The following is a 16,111-nucleotide window of genomic DNA, read 5'->3' on the forward strand; positions in this document are numbered from 1 at the left end:
ATTTTGGGGAGCTATGTGTCTGTGAGGCGGGGGGGGGGGGGGGTGCATATTCATAGAAGGGGGAGGTGGGGTGACCGTGCTTGGTTGGATGTTGTCATGTATGAGCAGCCTGCGGATGCACAATAGCGGGTCGAGATCACTAAACGGAATTGCGGATTAGAAGAAGAGGAGGACGGGAGTTGGGGGGGGGCGAAGAAAGCTCTTTCATACCACCACAAAAACACACACACACACAAGAGGAAGGAAGGAAGGACGGAGACAGAGCGCTCGGGACCGGAGGACTCCGATGCTGTTGTTGTTGTGGCGGCGACGATGCGGCCCCACTGCTGGGTGATGGTGGCTCTGGCGGGGGTCATGTCGTACATGAGCCCGGAGAGAGCGCTCGGAGCCCCGCAGAGGGAAGGTGAGTCGAATCGGTGGAGGGGATGGAGGATGGAGGCGCTTGAATTGTAGAGCTGTCAGGGAGGCTGGAGAGAGGACGATGGGGGGAGGGGGCGGCGGTGTCTTTATTATGCTTTATTACCAACGTGGCCGTGAGATAATGCCGATGATGATCGCAGCGGGAGAATGGTGCATGCGTGCAGTGATGCAAAATAAAACTGATTCGAGGAGGGGGAGGTTGCAACGTTCGGCCCCACGTCGATGGCATCAGGAAAAAAGACCTTCGCATTATTCAGGCTTTGAAGCAATGCAGACTAGCTTCTATTTTTATGAATTTCTACACCACCACCACCCACGCGCCCCTTCAAGATTTTGGCCGAGTTGTGCAGTATGTGCATGTCTTTGTGTTGTTGTGAGAAGACGTTGCTGGAGCATGATGCACAAGGCCGTTGAGGTGAGGTTAGGTTCCTTTTTAGGTCCACTATGTGTCTGTGTAACCTTCAAAAAATACAAAATATGTATTCAGAGCTATTGTTTATGATGCTTGTGTGCATCATATGCTCGGATTGGGGGGAGGGGGGGGGGTGCATTGACCATCATGCTCGTATTGAGGCAAGAGGCTTTCGTTTGGCGAAATTCTGACTGATTTATTTCCAATGCGACTTCTTTCCAACTCAGCAGGTTGTCGTCATCCACTTCCATTGAAAAGTGCACGGAAAGCACACGCAAGCGTCACTTGCCCTGTCACACAATTTATCTCAGCAGCCTTACTCCGACACTATTTTGGGGAGGGTCATGCATTTTTAAATGTGCTCTGAAATGTATGCATGCACTGTTGACAGTGAGACGACCTTGCCAGGGACTGTACTCATAAAAAATGTAGTCCAGTGACGTCCTTAAGAAAACACACAGTAACAACCGAATTGAACAGATCGGCAAGACTTAATCAATTTGCACATCATCATTTCATGCTTTATTTTTCATGGCCGCTGTGCTGCTCCCTCTGGTGTGCGCGCCTCTGCCACCAGGGGTCAGTATAACATCTGCATCCCGCATGTATGCATGGATGCATCTCCGCGTGAGGACAGTCTCAACTGCTCAGTCAGCTGCAGTAATATTAGTGCCTGCTAATTGACAACTGCGTCCTATTGGTGACATCATAAAATTGTCCCCAAGTGCTTGGCCTCTCGAGTGACGTGGAAGTCATCCCAGCAAGAATGTTGAGTTTGGCTGGCTGCTAACTGGCTTATGTATTGAGTGACGGTGTCAGTTGAGGCGTTTGGCGGCTCATCGAAGAATGCGCTCGTGTACTTTGTTACCGTGTGTAGAATAAAGTGTTGAACAGTGGGCCGGCGGCTGTGTCCACCTGTGGAGGGATTCCAATTCGTTCCAACTAGCGGTAGTGCTGTTTTTCAATGATATTTTTTCCCTTTAAATGGCCTCGCCTAGAAAAACCATCAATCGCATACAAAACAAATTATTTCAAGTTCACGGTGAATAGTTACCTTTCCAAAGAAAATCTCAAACATTGAAACAAAATACAGTACATCAAATACACCACTGATACTTTTGCAGCGCTCTGGCCGTGTAAGAATGAATTTGAAAAGTGCTTGGTGACAGAAACAGTCCCAGTTGCCAATATACTGTGAAGTGATAATTATGTAAGCTTAGGTTATATCATTAATTATTATCATTTTATGTTTAAGCATCATATTATTTCATGTTAAGAATACCCAACTCACATTTTGTTGTTTAATAATTGCTTAGAGATGTTTTTATGTTGATAGCTTCTGATTGGCTGAAGAAAGGGAAAGCAGGAAGTGATTTCTTTGACGAGAGGCGTGTGTTTTTTCGATCGTCCTTTCAATAAAGCTTCGTTCAAACGGAATCCGTCGCTCCTTTTTGCCATTTCGTAAAGTCGAGCCATCCATTGAAAAACAACGAACCCCTCAATTTACAATTACACGAGCGAGCACTGGGCAGATTAGATTGACATGGCAACACAAAAGCAAGCTGAAAAAAACTACCTCGACAGACACGTATCGTATTGTGTTCAAGACCTTAACGCTGCCTTAGATTGACTGGCGGGTTGTGATTTATGTGGAAATCCGACCGACGGAGTAGAGTGATGGAATTGGGTGCTAAAGTGACGAGCCCCAGTGCCTTTACGATCGCGCCGTCTGCACATGTCACCATGAGGGTGTTTAACCAGCCTGCCCTCCCTGCCCCTTTTCTTTTCTACAGATGGGTCACCCCCCACAAACGGCCACTTTGAGGTACAAATGTCCACATGTCCCGCCCCCTCCCTATTTTTCTCTCTCTTTCTCACCTCACTCGTAAACCTTTCTTACGTCATTTCTTTTATTCCGTTTTCCACCCCCTTTTCTTCCCTCCCGATTAGCAGCACCAGCCCCCCACCCCAAGCCCCCCCCTCCTTCCTTGGCTTCTTAACTGTGAGTGGAATGCTGACACTTCCCTCTCCTCGTGCTTCCTGTCCTTATACCGGAATTAGCAGCTGCTAGTTTCAAACGTCAATTCTTGATTCCACTTTTTTAAATTGTTTTTCTTCCAACCTTGGACTTTCCTGCTTCCCACCTAAGTAAAAAAAAAGAAAGAATTCCCTTGATGCAAGCCGTCCATTGGGGTTGACCTCAACCTGTCGCTGTAGGACAACGCTCCAATGGCTAATTTCTCCCTCCAAAACAAAAGAGCCGTGTAACACGATTTCGCACTTTTCTGATTCTGCCTTGTTTCTTCAAGGCTCCTATTTTTAAAAAAATGCAGAAATGAAGACGTACCCGAACTAACCCTCCCCCCTTTTCTTGGTGTGTGCTGCTTTCAGTTTCTCAGAGCAGGACGGCGTCGCTGTCTCCTCCGCCTTACGTGGTCATCCTCATCTCGTGCTCGGGGCTGGTCTCCTTTGTTCTGCTGCTCCTCACCTGTCTGTGCTGCAAGAGGGGCGGCGTGGGATTCAATGTAAGGCCGCCTCAGAGTTGGACAACACGCGCACCTTCTAAATTGGCCTCACGGGTTTCAAGGACAGGATTGAATCAAAAATCATCATTTACGAGATCGAGATGACGAAACTGACTCGACTTGTCGTCCTAATCGAAATACTATGAATAATAATAATTGCTGTTATTTTTCCCCACACATTTATCAATGAAATAAAGTTATGACTCTTATTAATAATCATAAAAGTTATTATATAATAAAAACATTGTTAAAAAGACTCCAGTTTCTTTCAGAATGATACAAATGACAATAACAAGAACAATTATTATACGTGACATTTTAATTGATTTATTCATCAGCAGTATTACTACTATGGCTATTAGAAATAAGAATAATAATGACATAAATATAATATATACAAGAATATATAACAATAATGTATAGTCAAATATACATAATATTTCAAAGTGATACTAATAAAAAAAATTCTTTTTCTCAGTGCAATTCTTTTCCTTCCTCGTAGGAGTTTGACAATGCGGACGGGGAGGAGTGCTCGGGGGGGTCCAGTCCCATCCAGGAGGACAGCCTGTCGTCATGCCCCTCGCTCCCGGAGGTCTACACTTTGCCCGTCAGGGAGAGGCCCAACTGCGCCGCCCTGCACCATGGAGGTAACTTTCGGCTTCTTTCCTCTCAGTAAAGGTTTTTGGGGGTTTTTTTGGAGGGGAGGGGGGGGGGGGTCTTTTTGGTGGGAGTTTTGGGGTGAGTGATGGGTATTTAGGTCCATGTGAGACAGTGGTGTGCAAAGCGGTGGGCCGATGGGGCAGTTGTCATCCACTCCCCCGTCAAGGAAAATTGCCTTTTGGTGTTAGTGAGACGTACGTTGAGTGTTAAATCCACATTGGATAAATGTTTTCTCTGCAAAACGGGGATTGGCTTGTCCTCACCCCACAAAAGATATTTGGTATTTTTTGGAGGATGTTGAAAAATAAATCAACACATCTGCGAATAGGTGAGTATGGCACCTCCTCGTTTGGGCCTCAAGCCTTTTTTCCAGGCCTGGTTTCGAATGTTTCAGCACACTCTTATGTCTGTGGGAGTTCTCACATCATCAAGGTTGTTTCTGTCTCGTTCTTTGGGCAGACTCCAAGACCCAGTACTTCAAAAGGCACACTTTGAACTACCTGCAGGAGATTGGAAATGGCTGGTTCGGAAAAGTAAGACGTCGGCCTTTCCGGTATCTTCCGCTCGTCGTCATGTCGGTCAAATGAAACGCCAACCTTGCCGTCGGCCGCTCGTCCGGCAGGTGATCCTGGCCGAGGTGCTGTGCGACTGCAGCTCCTCGCAGGTGGTGGTGAAGGAGTTACGCGTCGGCGCCGGTCCGCTGGAGCAGAGGAAATTCTTGGCCGAGTCGGAGCCGTACAGGTGAGCGAGCCGTTGTTGTCACGGGCGTTGTTGCCCTCTGCCACTTCCACAACAGGGATGGCTTCGCTAGTCCAGTTTCATTACCCCGGTCAACAGACAATTGGCAGCAGAGATGGCTTCACGTGTCCCAAAACATATTTTTGAAGGAGATGTATGTATATGTATATATTGCCACATAAAACATATTAGAAAGAAAGTAGCGCAGGAACTATAGTAGTATGTTTGAAAGTGTAGCGGCAGCGCAAATTTAATAGCATTGTCACGGTGCATCCCCGAGGGAGATGGCCCACAGTGAGCGTGTGCAATTTGTCCAATCCGAGAAAAGTGAGCTTTTAAGCACGAAGGGGGGAGTCCTTCCAGATGATCCGGGCTGGAAAGTGCCTGGCCGTTCCGGGAGTGAAACTTGTGCAGTACATAAGCAACGGTCAAAAACCGCCGGATTGAGAAGACGTTTGTTGACATCTTCCTCAGATGCATCATTATTATTATTACTATTAGGATTATAATTATTATGACCTTCATGTGTTGTTGATCTCACTCATTCCATTTTTTCACTGCCGCCAGCTTGCCTTTGATACTCTATTTTTTTTGGACATTGATCCGACCTTTCATGCCGCCAAAGTTGTTTTATTTGATTTGATGTTGCTGTTTTTGACAAAGTCTGATTTGTGTCCCCATGCAGGAGTCTGAAACATCCCAACATCCTTCAGTGTTTGGGCCGGTGCAGCGAAAGCATCCCTTTCCTCCTGGTCATGGAATTCTGTCAGCTGGTCAGTGGGGAAGCAAAGCCGATTGATTGAGCCTTTGCGGGGGGGGCACTTTCCCGACGTCCTCCCCTTAGCTGCTATTTGTCATCCTTTGACATCATCCCCCGCTTTATTTCTCGCCCTTCAGCCTTAACGACTTTACGCAAAGACTGCCGGCTCATTATTAAATTCCGTGGCAGTGCGCTGGAAAACAAAACATAAAAAAATAAATTAAAAAAAAACAGGGGGGACATATTTATGACGACAGAGGGGCCGGTGCGCTTGTTGGGTTGAGTCATCCCCGTCACTTTGTGTCCTCGCAGGGTGACTTGAAGCATTACCTGCGAGCCCAGCGGAAGGCTGACGGGATGACGCCGGACCTTCCCACGCGGGACCTGTTGACTCTTCAGCGGATGGCCTTCGAAATCGCATCGGGCCTGCTGCACCTTCACGAGAACAGCTACATCCACAGGTGGGAATGCCGCCTGCAGCGAAAGGCTATACTAGTTGTTTGGATCATTTTACTGCTTATTAGCTCATTCACTCCCAAAGACGTATTTAAACGTCTTTTCAGACTTGATCCAGAATTGGCTGGTACTGAATGAGTTAAAAACAAGAAAAGTAGGCATTCACCGTTTGGACAAAATCTACAAAGGTTATTCCATATGAGGAATGATGATCGCGTTGTCGTCTGTAGTGATCTGGCTTTAAGAAACTGCCTGCTGACCTCCGACCTCACTGTGAGGATCGGCGACTACGGCCTGTCGCACAATCAATACAAGGTAAGCCCACTCAGTTTGTCTTTTTCCAAAGTCATCGGATAAAGGCTCACAACAGCATTCCGTGCCGAAGACTCCTTACTGTCAATGTACCTTCACGTATGCGCGCAGGAGGACTATTACCTCACTCCTGACAAGCTTTGGATTCCTCTACGATGGATCGCTCCGGAACTCCTGGAAGAGTACCGAGGCTCCCTGATCGTCACTGACCAAACCAAGACCAGCAATGTGTGGTAAGTTCTGTTGGAAAAAAACCAAAACAAAAAACATCTTTTTGGGTTTTTCCAATCTATTGTCTTGGCTCTCATTCGAGCATGCAGGTAAATGTCTCTTCTAACGTCAGATGAATGTGTTACGACTGGATTTTGCGTTCCTCGACTTTCTCGCGCGATCAGTGTCGTCTTTGAGAAGTGCAAGCTTTGCCATGACTAATCTCCTCTCCTCAACGTCCTACTTGCAGGTCCCTGGGGGTGGTCATATGGGAGCTATTTGAGTTTGGCTCTCAGCCTCACAGGCACTTGAGTGACGAGGAGGTTCTGACATTTGTCGTCAGGGAGCGACAGATCACGCTGGCCCAGCCAAGACTGAAACTCTCGCATGCAGATTACTGGTCAGTGAAGCTCTTCTCACAACACGGTCATGTCATGGACTGTCACTTTTTTGACAAAAATGATGACATTGGACTTGAGCCCTTTCCCCTCATCTCTGAAGGTACGAGATCATGCAGTCCTGCTGGCTACCTCCGTCCCAGCGGCCATCGGTGGCCGAGGTATTCCTTCTCCTCTCCTCCCTTCTGGCGGCCGAGCGAGGAACGGCGAGGGGGAACGTCGGCGACGAGGATGAGGAGGAAGATCAGTATGACGGTGGGAGAAGGAGAGGCGAGAGCGAGGAGTCGTTTGAAAGACGCTGGGACTTGCTCCGCCCACCAGCCTTCCAGGCGGCGCACGAGCGGCGGCGAGACCGCCACAGCTCCTACCCTCTGCTGGACCCGGTGGGAATCCGCGGCACGCATTCCTCATCCGAGTTGGACGACATTCTGACTGTGACCGAAACCAGCAAAGGGTTGAACTTTGAGTATTTTTGGGAGAAAGCTCATGCCAGACGGGGCTACAAACCTCTCCCCCCTGCTCAACCCATTCCGGCTGTGACCAACAACAACCACAGGCAGTCCCTGGACACCCCAACTGTGGTGCCGGTGATCAGCGCACGCAGCCCTTCCCTCACCAGCGAGTACTACATCCGACTGGAGGAGCACACTCCCCAGGAGAAGTCGCCGACCCTCAAAGGGAAGAGCCAGCCGGACTCAATTTGTCCCGGAGACATGGAGCTTGTGGAACTCCGCAGCGGCATGCTGGGAAAAGAGCGAGTGCCCTATTGTTCCTCTGACAAGTGTGCCGGTGCAAAAGGTACGCAGACCGTGCGATCGAGTGAGGTGAAACTCCAGGTCCCCAACACGGGCGTGGCTGAGTTCCGAGACACTTCGAGCAGAGTGACCGACTTCTCGGTGATCGATTTAGGAGAAGATGAAGAAGAAGATAAGACTCCTGACAAAAAACCTTCCTCAAGTTCTCAAGCTCCAATCCTTCCTCCGAAACCTCGCTCGCTGTCTTTGTCATCAGCCAACCACCTTCACTGGCGCCCGCTGCCCGCACCTCCGCTCGGGTACAGAGGACTTCCTCATTACAACCCGAGTGGCAAAATTGAGACCGACCCCCATCAGATGAACAGCTGCCCACCTTCTAGCTTTGGTCACCTGGGACTCCATCGAGCTCGACAGACTTTGCCGCCATCTCCGTCCCTCTCTCCCTCCCTCCCACCATCCAGTCATCCCATTTACCCCCCAACTCAAACGTGTCCGCCGCCTCTCCCTCCTCACACCAAACAAAGAACTTGCCTGAGCAACAACACAAACTCTTATTCTAGGTACCGATCGATGAGAGACCCGCTAACCCGTGACCCTGCCAAGAGAGAGACCGGACACACAACATCAACGCACAACTCAAAGGAGGGCGCTCACTCTCGTGCGAAAGACTTTGAGTCGCCCATTCGCAGAGAAAACCCCCTGCGCCCGATTTATCGCAATATAGCTCGCCCTCAGCCCAGGACTGATGGGCAGTCCTCATCCAGTCCCACCTACTCAGATGAGGACGATTCGCCCTTCTTGTCTCCTGAGAAACCGAGCAGCGGCACCTCGGTCACTCGTTCGGGCCCGTCCGAGGACGGAGAGCCGGGCTCCAGAGGGATCCTTTCCCGGGGAATGAAGAGGACCCAGTCCCGTCTCGACACCATCTTGCCGGCAATTTGGAAGGAAGATGCGGAACTTCAGGCAGAACGTGTAGCCGCTGCCAAGAAATCCCCCATGCATCTGTTTCTGACAGAGCTATCTACTGCGGCAGAGCCGAGTGAGTGCAAGTCCGACAGTTCGTGGGAAGTTGGGCAGAAGGAGAGGAGAGATGCGGAGAGATCGAAAAATGTCGTGTTGCCCATCAAGGGGATGCGACGTTCCCAGTCTCTGATTACAGAGCTGGGCTCAGCTGGACAGTCGTGGGTGTCGGAGAAACACCAGAGCAGCACGGCACCAACGGAGAAGAACTTGACAGCGTCTCATGAATCGTTCCACCGAGATCTTTTTCTGACGGAGGTCGACACGGACGCAGATCTAAATGGAGGGTCAGGAAATGATCCGGTGAAGTACCTCTACCCATCCGGAACTAGGTTGCGCCCATTTGTTTGTGCCCCGGGCCTTCCCTCATCCACTGAAGCTGAAGACGTTTATTCAAAAGGCGTAAGAGGGTCACACTCCCTCCTCTCCGAGATCATCGCTGGGAAAGGAGAGTGTCAACCACAGCAGACGGAGAAGGAGTCACAGAGAACGGAAATGACGAGGGAGGAATTCCTTCAGGAGATCCAGTCGGCGGAGACGTTTCTAACTGAAATCATATCCAGGCAAAACACGGCTACAAACAGAAAAGAAGCGGATTCCTCTCCGACCCCTCTCTCGCCCGAGTACGAGTCCATATGTATCGATCCAAATTCAGCCCAGACCATCCGCTTTCAATCGGAGAGCTCCATATGCTCATCTAACCAAGGAAAAGATGAAACGCAAACCGAGGCCATCTACGCCCAAGTCACGAAGCGTGCTAAAAAGACCGAGATCAAAGTTTCCACCAGACCCGAGATCCCCGTCCTTCATATAGGCGCAACCGTGAAATCGGGCAACCAAGGAAGTGACGCAGATCACTGCCAGTCTGGGGACTATGTCTTTTCAGAAATCATGCCCAAAAATGGCCTGCTGCACAACCAAACGCTTGCTCGTCAGAAAACAGAAGAGAGTTGGGATGGACCCGCCTTACCTGCGAGAGGAGAGGGACAAGCCGCAGATCTTTCACAGCTTTCAGCTCAAGTTTGCAACAAGGATGTCGAAGCCTCCATCCCTGTGAGATCACTCCTTGCAGATCATAGTCGCAAAGCTTCTTTCTTTGAGAACGGCAAGTTATCCAGGGATGACCCGCGGGTCAGCAGTCCAAAGCGAGGAGATGGAATCGCAGTTGACGCTGAAAAGCGCGACACCGATAAGGCGTCTGTAGCAGCTGATATGGATCACTCAAAAGATTGTGGTGACCCCAGCACAGATCTGGACGATAAGCATTCACGACAGCACAATGAGAGTATCCAAGAAAAACATGTCGCTGACAAAGCCGCCACTGCAACCACTCCAGATGGGGAGGCGTCGGGCGACATCTCGCTGAGCACCCCCACTGACTCCGTCCTGTCACTTGCGACATCCAGCTCTGCCGACTGCCTCACTCCCAGCGAGTCCTGGATGGGAGTGGGAGGCGGCGGCTGGCGGGCTCTGGGCAATGAAACGCCGCATCGGGACTCGGCTTATTTCTCAGACAGTGATTGGGAAGGGGATGGGATGAGCAGGAGGAGCAGCGACGGACTTGTCGGCTCCAGGCAAAGCTGTGGCAGAGGAGGTGAGAGAGGAACACTCGTGGGGATTGAGGAAAAAACAGAAACTGAAGAAGAGGGCGAGGCCGAACACAAGTACCCTTCGAGAAACAACCTCCGGATATTTGAGAAGATCAATACGTCTTGTCAGAATACGCCCGAAAATGACTTTGGCACTGCCGCAGATATTCCGATCAAAGGGTTCGAGCCGGGGCAGCGAGAGAATTCTGGCATTTTCTTGAACGGTCAGAAATCCTCCCGACTGCTTGATGATCCCCCAATCCAAGACTGCGTTGACTTTATTGATAAGTTGTTCTCCAAATTAGAAGACGTGCCACTTCAGAGCTTTACGCGCAGCAATGGTACGAAACACCAACCGTGCGCCGATGAAGTCATCTCTCATGTGGCGGACTGCCAATATATGGATGGTGAAGAGAAATATTTGACTCCGCATGCCAACAGAGCCAAGGATTACACAATAATAAAAAACAATGTCACTTCTTTCGGTGTCCATCGCTGTGGAAATGCCGCGATCGAATCTCTCATCGACAGCACAGAGTCCAAACTGTCTGACCTGTGCGACGGTTCTATGAAGCGCCCTAGGTTTCATGAAGAAACCCCTTCGGATGAGGGTAAAGTGAGCGATCTCACGGTTCCCTCTTGGAGAGAGGAAGGCATTGAAAGACCCAAGATCAGGAACAAGATGGCTGAGCTGGAGCTGCACCACACCGACCACAACCAGCTGGGCTTGCGAGACCTGCACTGCTCAGATGACTGTGAGAACGAGACGACAAAGGTCCGGACGGAGACGGAGAAAGCGCTGGCAGCTGCAGAGTTGAGTCACGTCGTGAAGGAGGAGAGGTCACCCCTGAAAGAAGAAGCAAAGCGTCGGACTAACGGTCTCGAGGACGGCGAGGGGGTGAGAGTAAACCGTGACAATAAGAGCAATCAGCTGGAGCGCCAGCGTTATTCACAGTCGGGGGAATTGCTTGTTTGGCCCGACGAAAACGACCAGTGGGCCGCTCCCGAAAAGAGGTGTTCGGATAATGAGCTGAGGTCTGAACTGTTCCCCGGCTTGCGGACTGAAGCGTGGGAGGTGGCCGAGCGTCTCGTCGTGGGTCGGGAGTTTTGGGAGGCGGAAGAAAATGATGAGCTTGCAGGAAGTGAGCCCCACCCCGGTGCGCTGGTCACTTGTGAGGGGTCCTGGAATGATGAAAGGCAGGGGTTAACCGAAAATCCATCCGGGAAGGAAGATGTCCACCGAGAGGTTCAGCAGGAGGGGGCGGATGTTCAACAGGTTGAAAATTGGGAAAACCTTGTGGCAATAGACAGATTGAATGCATTGGGGAAAACATCGGATGAAGTGGAGAATAAAGAAATCCCCGATCAAGAGAACTCTGAGAAAGGTGAGCACAAGCACAAGTCTCTCAGTATGGGCACGATCGGGGATGGGCGACTTGCGGGGCCAGAAGAAAATCACAACTTTAACATTTGGCCTCAGCGTCAACTCCGCGAGCTCCAGGAGAAGGAGCCGCCGTCGCCGCCCGCGGCACAAAAAGTTGACGACAATGCTGTTTCGGTGAACTGCTTCTCTCGCACTTTGGAGAGTCAACATGCCAACGTTACCTTTCGCGAAACCGAAGGCCCTCAGGAGAACTACTCGGACCAGCAAAACCTTGACTCTGACTTGTATTGTCAAGTTGAAAGAGGACGTTCACGTCATGCTGAGCACCCCGCAGAAGACAGCGTGAGCACGCCAAAGGGAGAGGACAATTTCGCAGACGTGGCTGATCCGCAGGTGGACAACTTCAGCTCAGTGGACTTCCCCAGTCCTCCTCCGAGCATTGACCTTGACATGCAGGACGATAAGATGGAGAGTTTAGATGACTCTTTTCCGAGTCCGCCGCCATCCCTTTCAGAGACCGAGGAATTGAGCAGTCCCCCGAATTTCGAAGACTTGAACCCTGAGGCAGAATTTCCCCAAACCAGTTTCACGAAGACACCTCTGCAAGATCTGGCAACTATTCAGAATAAGGGCACCGTGGCCAATCGGAACCACCCTTCTGAGCATGTGTCACGAGACACCGAAAGGAACTCCTCCGAGACCCAAGGTCAGAATGACGCCCACCCATCACCAGCTCCTGTCAATCACCTGCCTGAATTATTCATTTCCGAATGGAAAGACATGGATGAGGAAGCCTTGGAGGATTTTGAGAAACTGGAACAACTGTGTTGCATATCCGGGGATGAGGAGGGCACCTTGAGTGACATTTTCTTGGAAAACCTCGAGCTTTTAGAGCGCCTGAAGAAAACGCCCGATCAAAAAGGCGCCGCTTCGAGCCTGTGCGGTGAGGAGACAAGCGGTTCCGCTGTCAAGGAGCGCAGGGTAGCTTCGGACGGGATTCCTGATGAATCCCATCTGCTGGTCGATTCCTCAGACGCAGAGGATGCGGAGGAGGCGTTGAGGTCACCGGGGCAAACCTCGGCTGCTAAGGATCAGAGTAATCTTTCCAAGATGACCACCAAGAACGGCCTCATGATGCAGGTCAGAAAACGGAGCTCAGGTTCATCTTTCCCATCTCGCTTCAACGCTCTCATTTCTTGTTCCTGGTGGCGCTCTGTCCTCTCAGGTGTGTGAGGAACGGCTCCAGTTCTCCCTGAGTGAGAATGTGAAAACAAACGTGCTTTGGGGAGCGACAGTTAAGGACACAGTCACACTTCGGCCCTGGGGGGACAAAACGTCCGAGAGCAAGAGCGAGACGACCGCTGTGCAGGACCAAAACCAGGACAACAGGTATTGAAGCAAGCCTCTGCACGCTAATCATCAAAGTCCATCCCTCAGCGATATGTGTTTGTTTTTTATTTAATTTTTAATGCACAAAACTCCAGACCCAGACTGTCCACGTGACTCCTTGTTGTTGTTTTAGCCAAACGGAGCAGGAAAGCTGCGCTGAGCCCAATGCGGAGAGCGAGAAAACTGAAAGCGGGCCGCTCACTGTGATTGAACAACCGGAGGTTACAACACTGCAGTCGTCTGCAAACCAGGCGATCAAAGGTTTGTCTTACAATGTCTCTCTGCGCTATCGCTTTTTTTTTTTTTTTTGACGTGATCTTTTTCTCATCATTTTAAAATAATACTGATGTACGGTATTCTATTCGCTTGGTCAATTACCAAGTGCCTACGGTGTGTCAGCCTCCGACAACTGAGGTGTCTATAAAATGAAACTACAAAGAGAAAATGTGCTTTTTTTTTCTCTTTTTTGTCTTGTAGCCAAAGTAGCTCGTCTCTCTCTGGCCCTCCCGCCCCTCGCCCTGACTCTGCCCCTCAACCCGAGCGGCAAAGGAGGATTTGGGGACGGGGCGATCGGCAGTCGGATCGGCAGACGGAGGGGCTTGCTTCCGGGAAGCGATCCCGAAGAGGAGGAGGAAGACGAGGCGGAGGACGAAAGCTCCCGCCGGGTCATCGTCGTCACCGAGACGGACGTGGACAAACGCGTCGGCCTGAGAAGCCTGCTCAAGTCGCCCAAGGAGCCGTTAGACAGAGAGAGAGACAGAGGGAGAAATGTGTCCTTTTTTGATGATGTCACCATTTATCTTTTTGATCAGGTACGCACGCCATGCCGCGTGTCTCTCTTAAGTCACACAGAGTAGCTGTTGATGGTTCACTGAGACGGGCTTCTCTCTTGTCTCCTGCCACAGGAAACGCCAACTAATGCGTTGAGCACTTCAGCGCACACGAGTCCAGCCGCTGCGTCTGTCAAAAACACATTACATGGTGAGAATATCAAGACTGCTTTTCGCTGCTGACGATGGGCATCGATTTCATTGATCTAAAAAAAAACAAGCGGGAGAGTTGATTGAATCTCACCGCGGTTTGGATTCCATCAACTAACTTTGCATATTGATCTTCCGTTCTACCTTTACCAGCCTGCAGTGCAAACAGGGCTGCTCTACTTTCCCAACTATTCCCACCTACCTTCTGAGCTATCTTTAGCCACCTAGCTAGCAACCCCCCGGCGTGCCTGCCTCACGTATCAAATAATGAGGAGATACCATACGCCTTCCTCATTTCGTTTTGAAAAGTATATATATATTTTTTCAGTTCAGTTACTTTTAATTAGTTTTGAGAGCAGGTTTGCTCTTACTTTTTCAAAAATGCTTTATTCTACTTTCGTTTTTATTAGATTTCGTTTTTTTTTTTTAAATGAAGTGTTTGATGATGTTGAAGATCCTGACATAGCAAAAAGTTATTGGGTTACTAGTTAGCAATCTATTTCGAGCAGATTGAGTTACTTTTACTCGAGATTCCGTTGAAGATTGGATTTGAGCGAGCTGAGGTTTTCATTTTCATGTTCGACCTGCACTATCTTTTTGCAGGCGGGGGTGTGTGTGTGTGTGTGTGGGGGGGGGGGGGGGGGTTCTTCATCAAAGAAATGATCCATTCATGCTTGAATTCAAGCTTTAACTTAAGATGCGAGAAAAATGACGGACTCCCCCTGGACGGACCCAGTATCGTTTTCATCGAAGCCTTAGCATAAGCGGTGTGCTGGTGTCTCTCTCACTCTCGACCAGGTTCCAGCAGCAAAAACAAAGATTTCAAGCGCAAAGAGGCCAGAGCCCCGGTGGGTGGGGCCAATGCGGTGACATCGTCACGGTTCACCGTCAGCCCGGCCAAGGACCCCCACTTGGCGTGATGTCGCTTGAACCACGGGAAAGACTTTGGCAGTCAACCCTCGGAGACTGAGCCCTGAATTGGACCCCAGCAAGCAACCATTCACACAGAGGCTATTTTTCTACTGGACAGGTGAATGGAAGTGGACGACTCGACTCCCCTTTGGAAATGCTGGACGCCATCCAGTTTTGACCAGCCACCCTGTTTACAGAGTTTATTCAAGCATCTTTGGAAGGAGGAACCAGCGAGGCGTTTTGACACAGATGCAGCGGGAGTCTCGCTGTGTACCAGCTTCTCTTTTCGGCATCATTATTCCCCAAACGGGAGGGGAAGGGTCTTTGTTTGTCCTCTTCTTTTCGGGTTTTTTTTTGTTTTTTTTTGTTTTTGATCAGGCCTCTCTTCATGGAGGTTTTTTTACCGCCGTCGCTTTGAAACGCAATTTGCTCAGCTCCTCCTAGAATACGTTCACATCTGTACAAAACGTCGCCATACAAAGTGAATAGGAGATCATTTTTAAAATGTTTACTTTTTCAATGTCTTCTTCTCAGCCTGCATTAACAATTCAAAACAATCATTTTCTTTGTACTTTGAGTTCCTAAAAAGTAGTCTCTTCTTTTATTGCCATTTCATTTTTTTCTGTTTGTAAAGCCAGATGCCAAGCATTTCTTTTGATATGTATTTATTGATGTTATTTATTTTATGCAGTTGGCATACACACATTTATAATTTGGGCCAGAATGCATCTAGATTATCTCTTCTGTAAGATCTTCATAACAAATAAAGCAAAATATTTTCCCACACGTCTTAATTGCACCAAAAAAGGTATTTTGTATAATTTTACCTGTCAATATGTACCAATATGTAATACTTCATTTCCTCCAATGTCTATGTATGTTTAGCAGTGTTGTCATTCTTTTCAAAAGGCTCAGTGTAGCTTAGCATGAAAAACTGACAAAAAAGGCTTTTCATCAGTAAATAGCTTCCGTTTCATTGTGTGCGCGCATGTGTGTGTGTGTGTGTGTGTGTGTAGATTATGAATTTATTTTGTACGAATAACAATCCATCATGCAGTCATGGATCGAATAGTTTGTTTAGCCTGTTTTAGTGTTTATTTAAAACCTGTCTTGTTTTAAGAAACCTATTTCAAGGGATATTGTAAAAACAATGGGGAAGAATAAAAACTCCAAAAGCATTTCCATTTGGAT

General features: G+C 49.2%; 1 protein-coding gene across 3 annotated transcripts; it reads left to right on the forward strand.

Moving 5' to 3' along the window:
* Nucleotides 1–175: 175 nt before the first annotated feature.
* On the forward strand, nucleotides 176–16,098 carry lmtk3 (lemur tyrosine kinase 3). 3 transcript variants are annotated; one of them, XR_015101213.1, is made up of 17 exons: nucleotides 176–403; nucleotides 3,224–3,357; nucleotides 3,860–4,004; nucleotides 4,477–4,550; nucleotides 4,640–4,758; nucleotides 5,441–5,528; nucleotides 5,828–5,976; nucleotides 6,202–6,286; nucleotides 6,395–6,516; nucleotides 6,744–6,893; nucleotides 6,995–12,779; nucleotides 12,865–13,028; nucleotides 13,162–13,289; nucleotides 13,506–13,840; nucleotides 13,934–14,009; nucleotides 14,807–15,038; nucleotides 15,118–16,098. XR_015101213.1 is itself a non-coding variant. In XM_086113896.1 (17 exons), exons 1-17 carry the CDS (start codon nucleotides 313–315, stop codon nucleotides 14,926–14,928), a joined length of 7,677 nt encoding a protein of 2,558 aa, XP_085970022.1. In that variant the 5' UTR covers nucleotides 176–312; the 3' UTR covers nucleotides 14,929–16,098. The 3 variants fall into 3 exon arrangements, 2 of the variants coding, with proteins under 2 accessions (XP_085970022.1, XP_085970021.1); XM_086113896.1 differs by having other exon boundaries at nucleotides 6,995–12,582; nucleotides 12,673–12,779; nucleotides 14,807–16,098; XM_086113895.1 differs by having other exon boundaries at nucleotides 14,807–16,098.
* The last annotated feature ends 13 nt before the right edge of the window (nucleotides 16,099–16,111 follow it).

The sequence above is a fragment of the Hippocampus guttulatus genome, chromosome 6 (assembly GCF_054856545.1).
Source record: "Hippocampus guttulatus isolate MCC_2025c chromosome 6, RoL_Hgut_1.0, whole genome shotgun sequence".
Classification (NCBI taxonomy): domain Eukaryota; kingdom Metazoa; phylum Chordata; class Actinopteri; order Syngnathiformes; family Syngnathidae; genus Hippocampus; species Hippocampus guttulatus.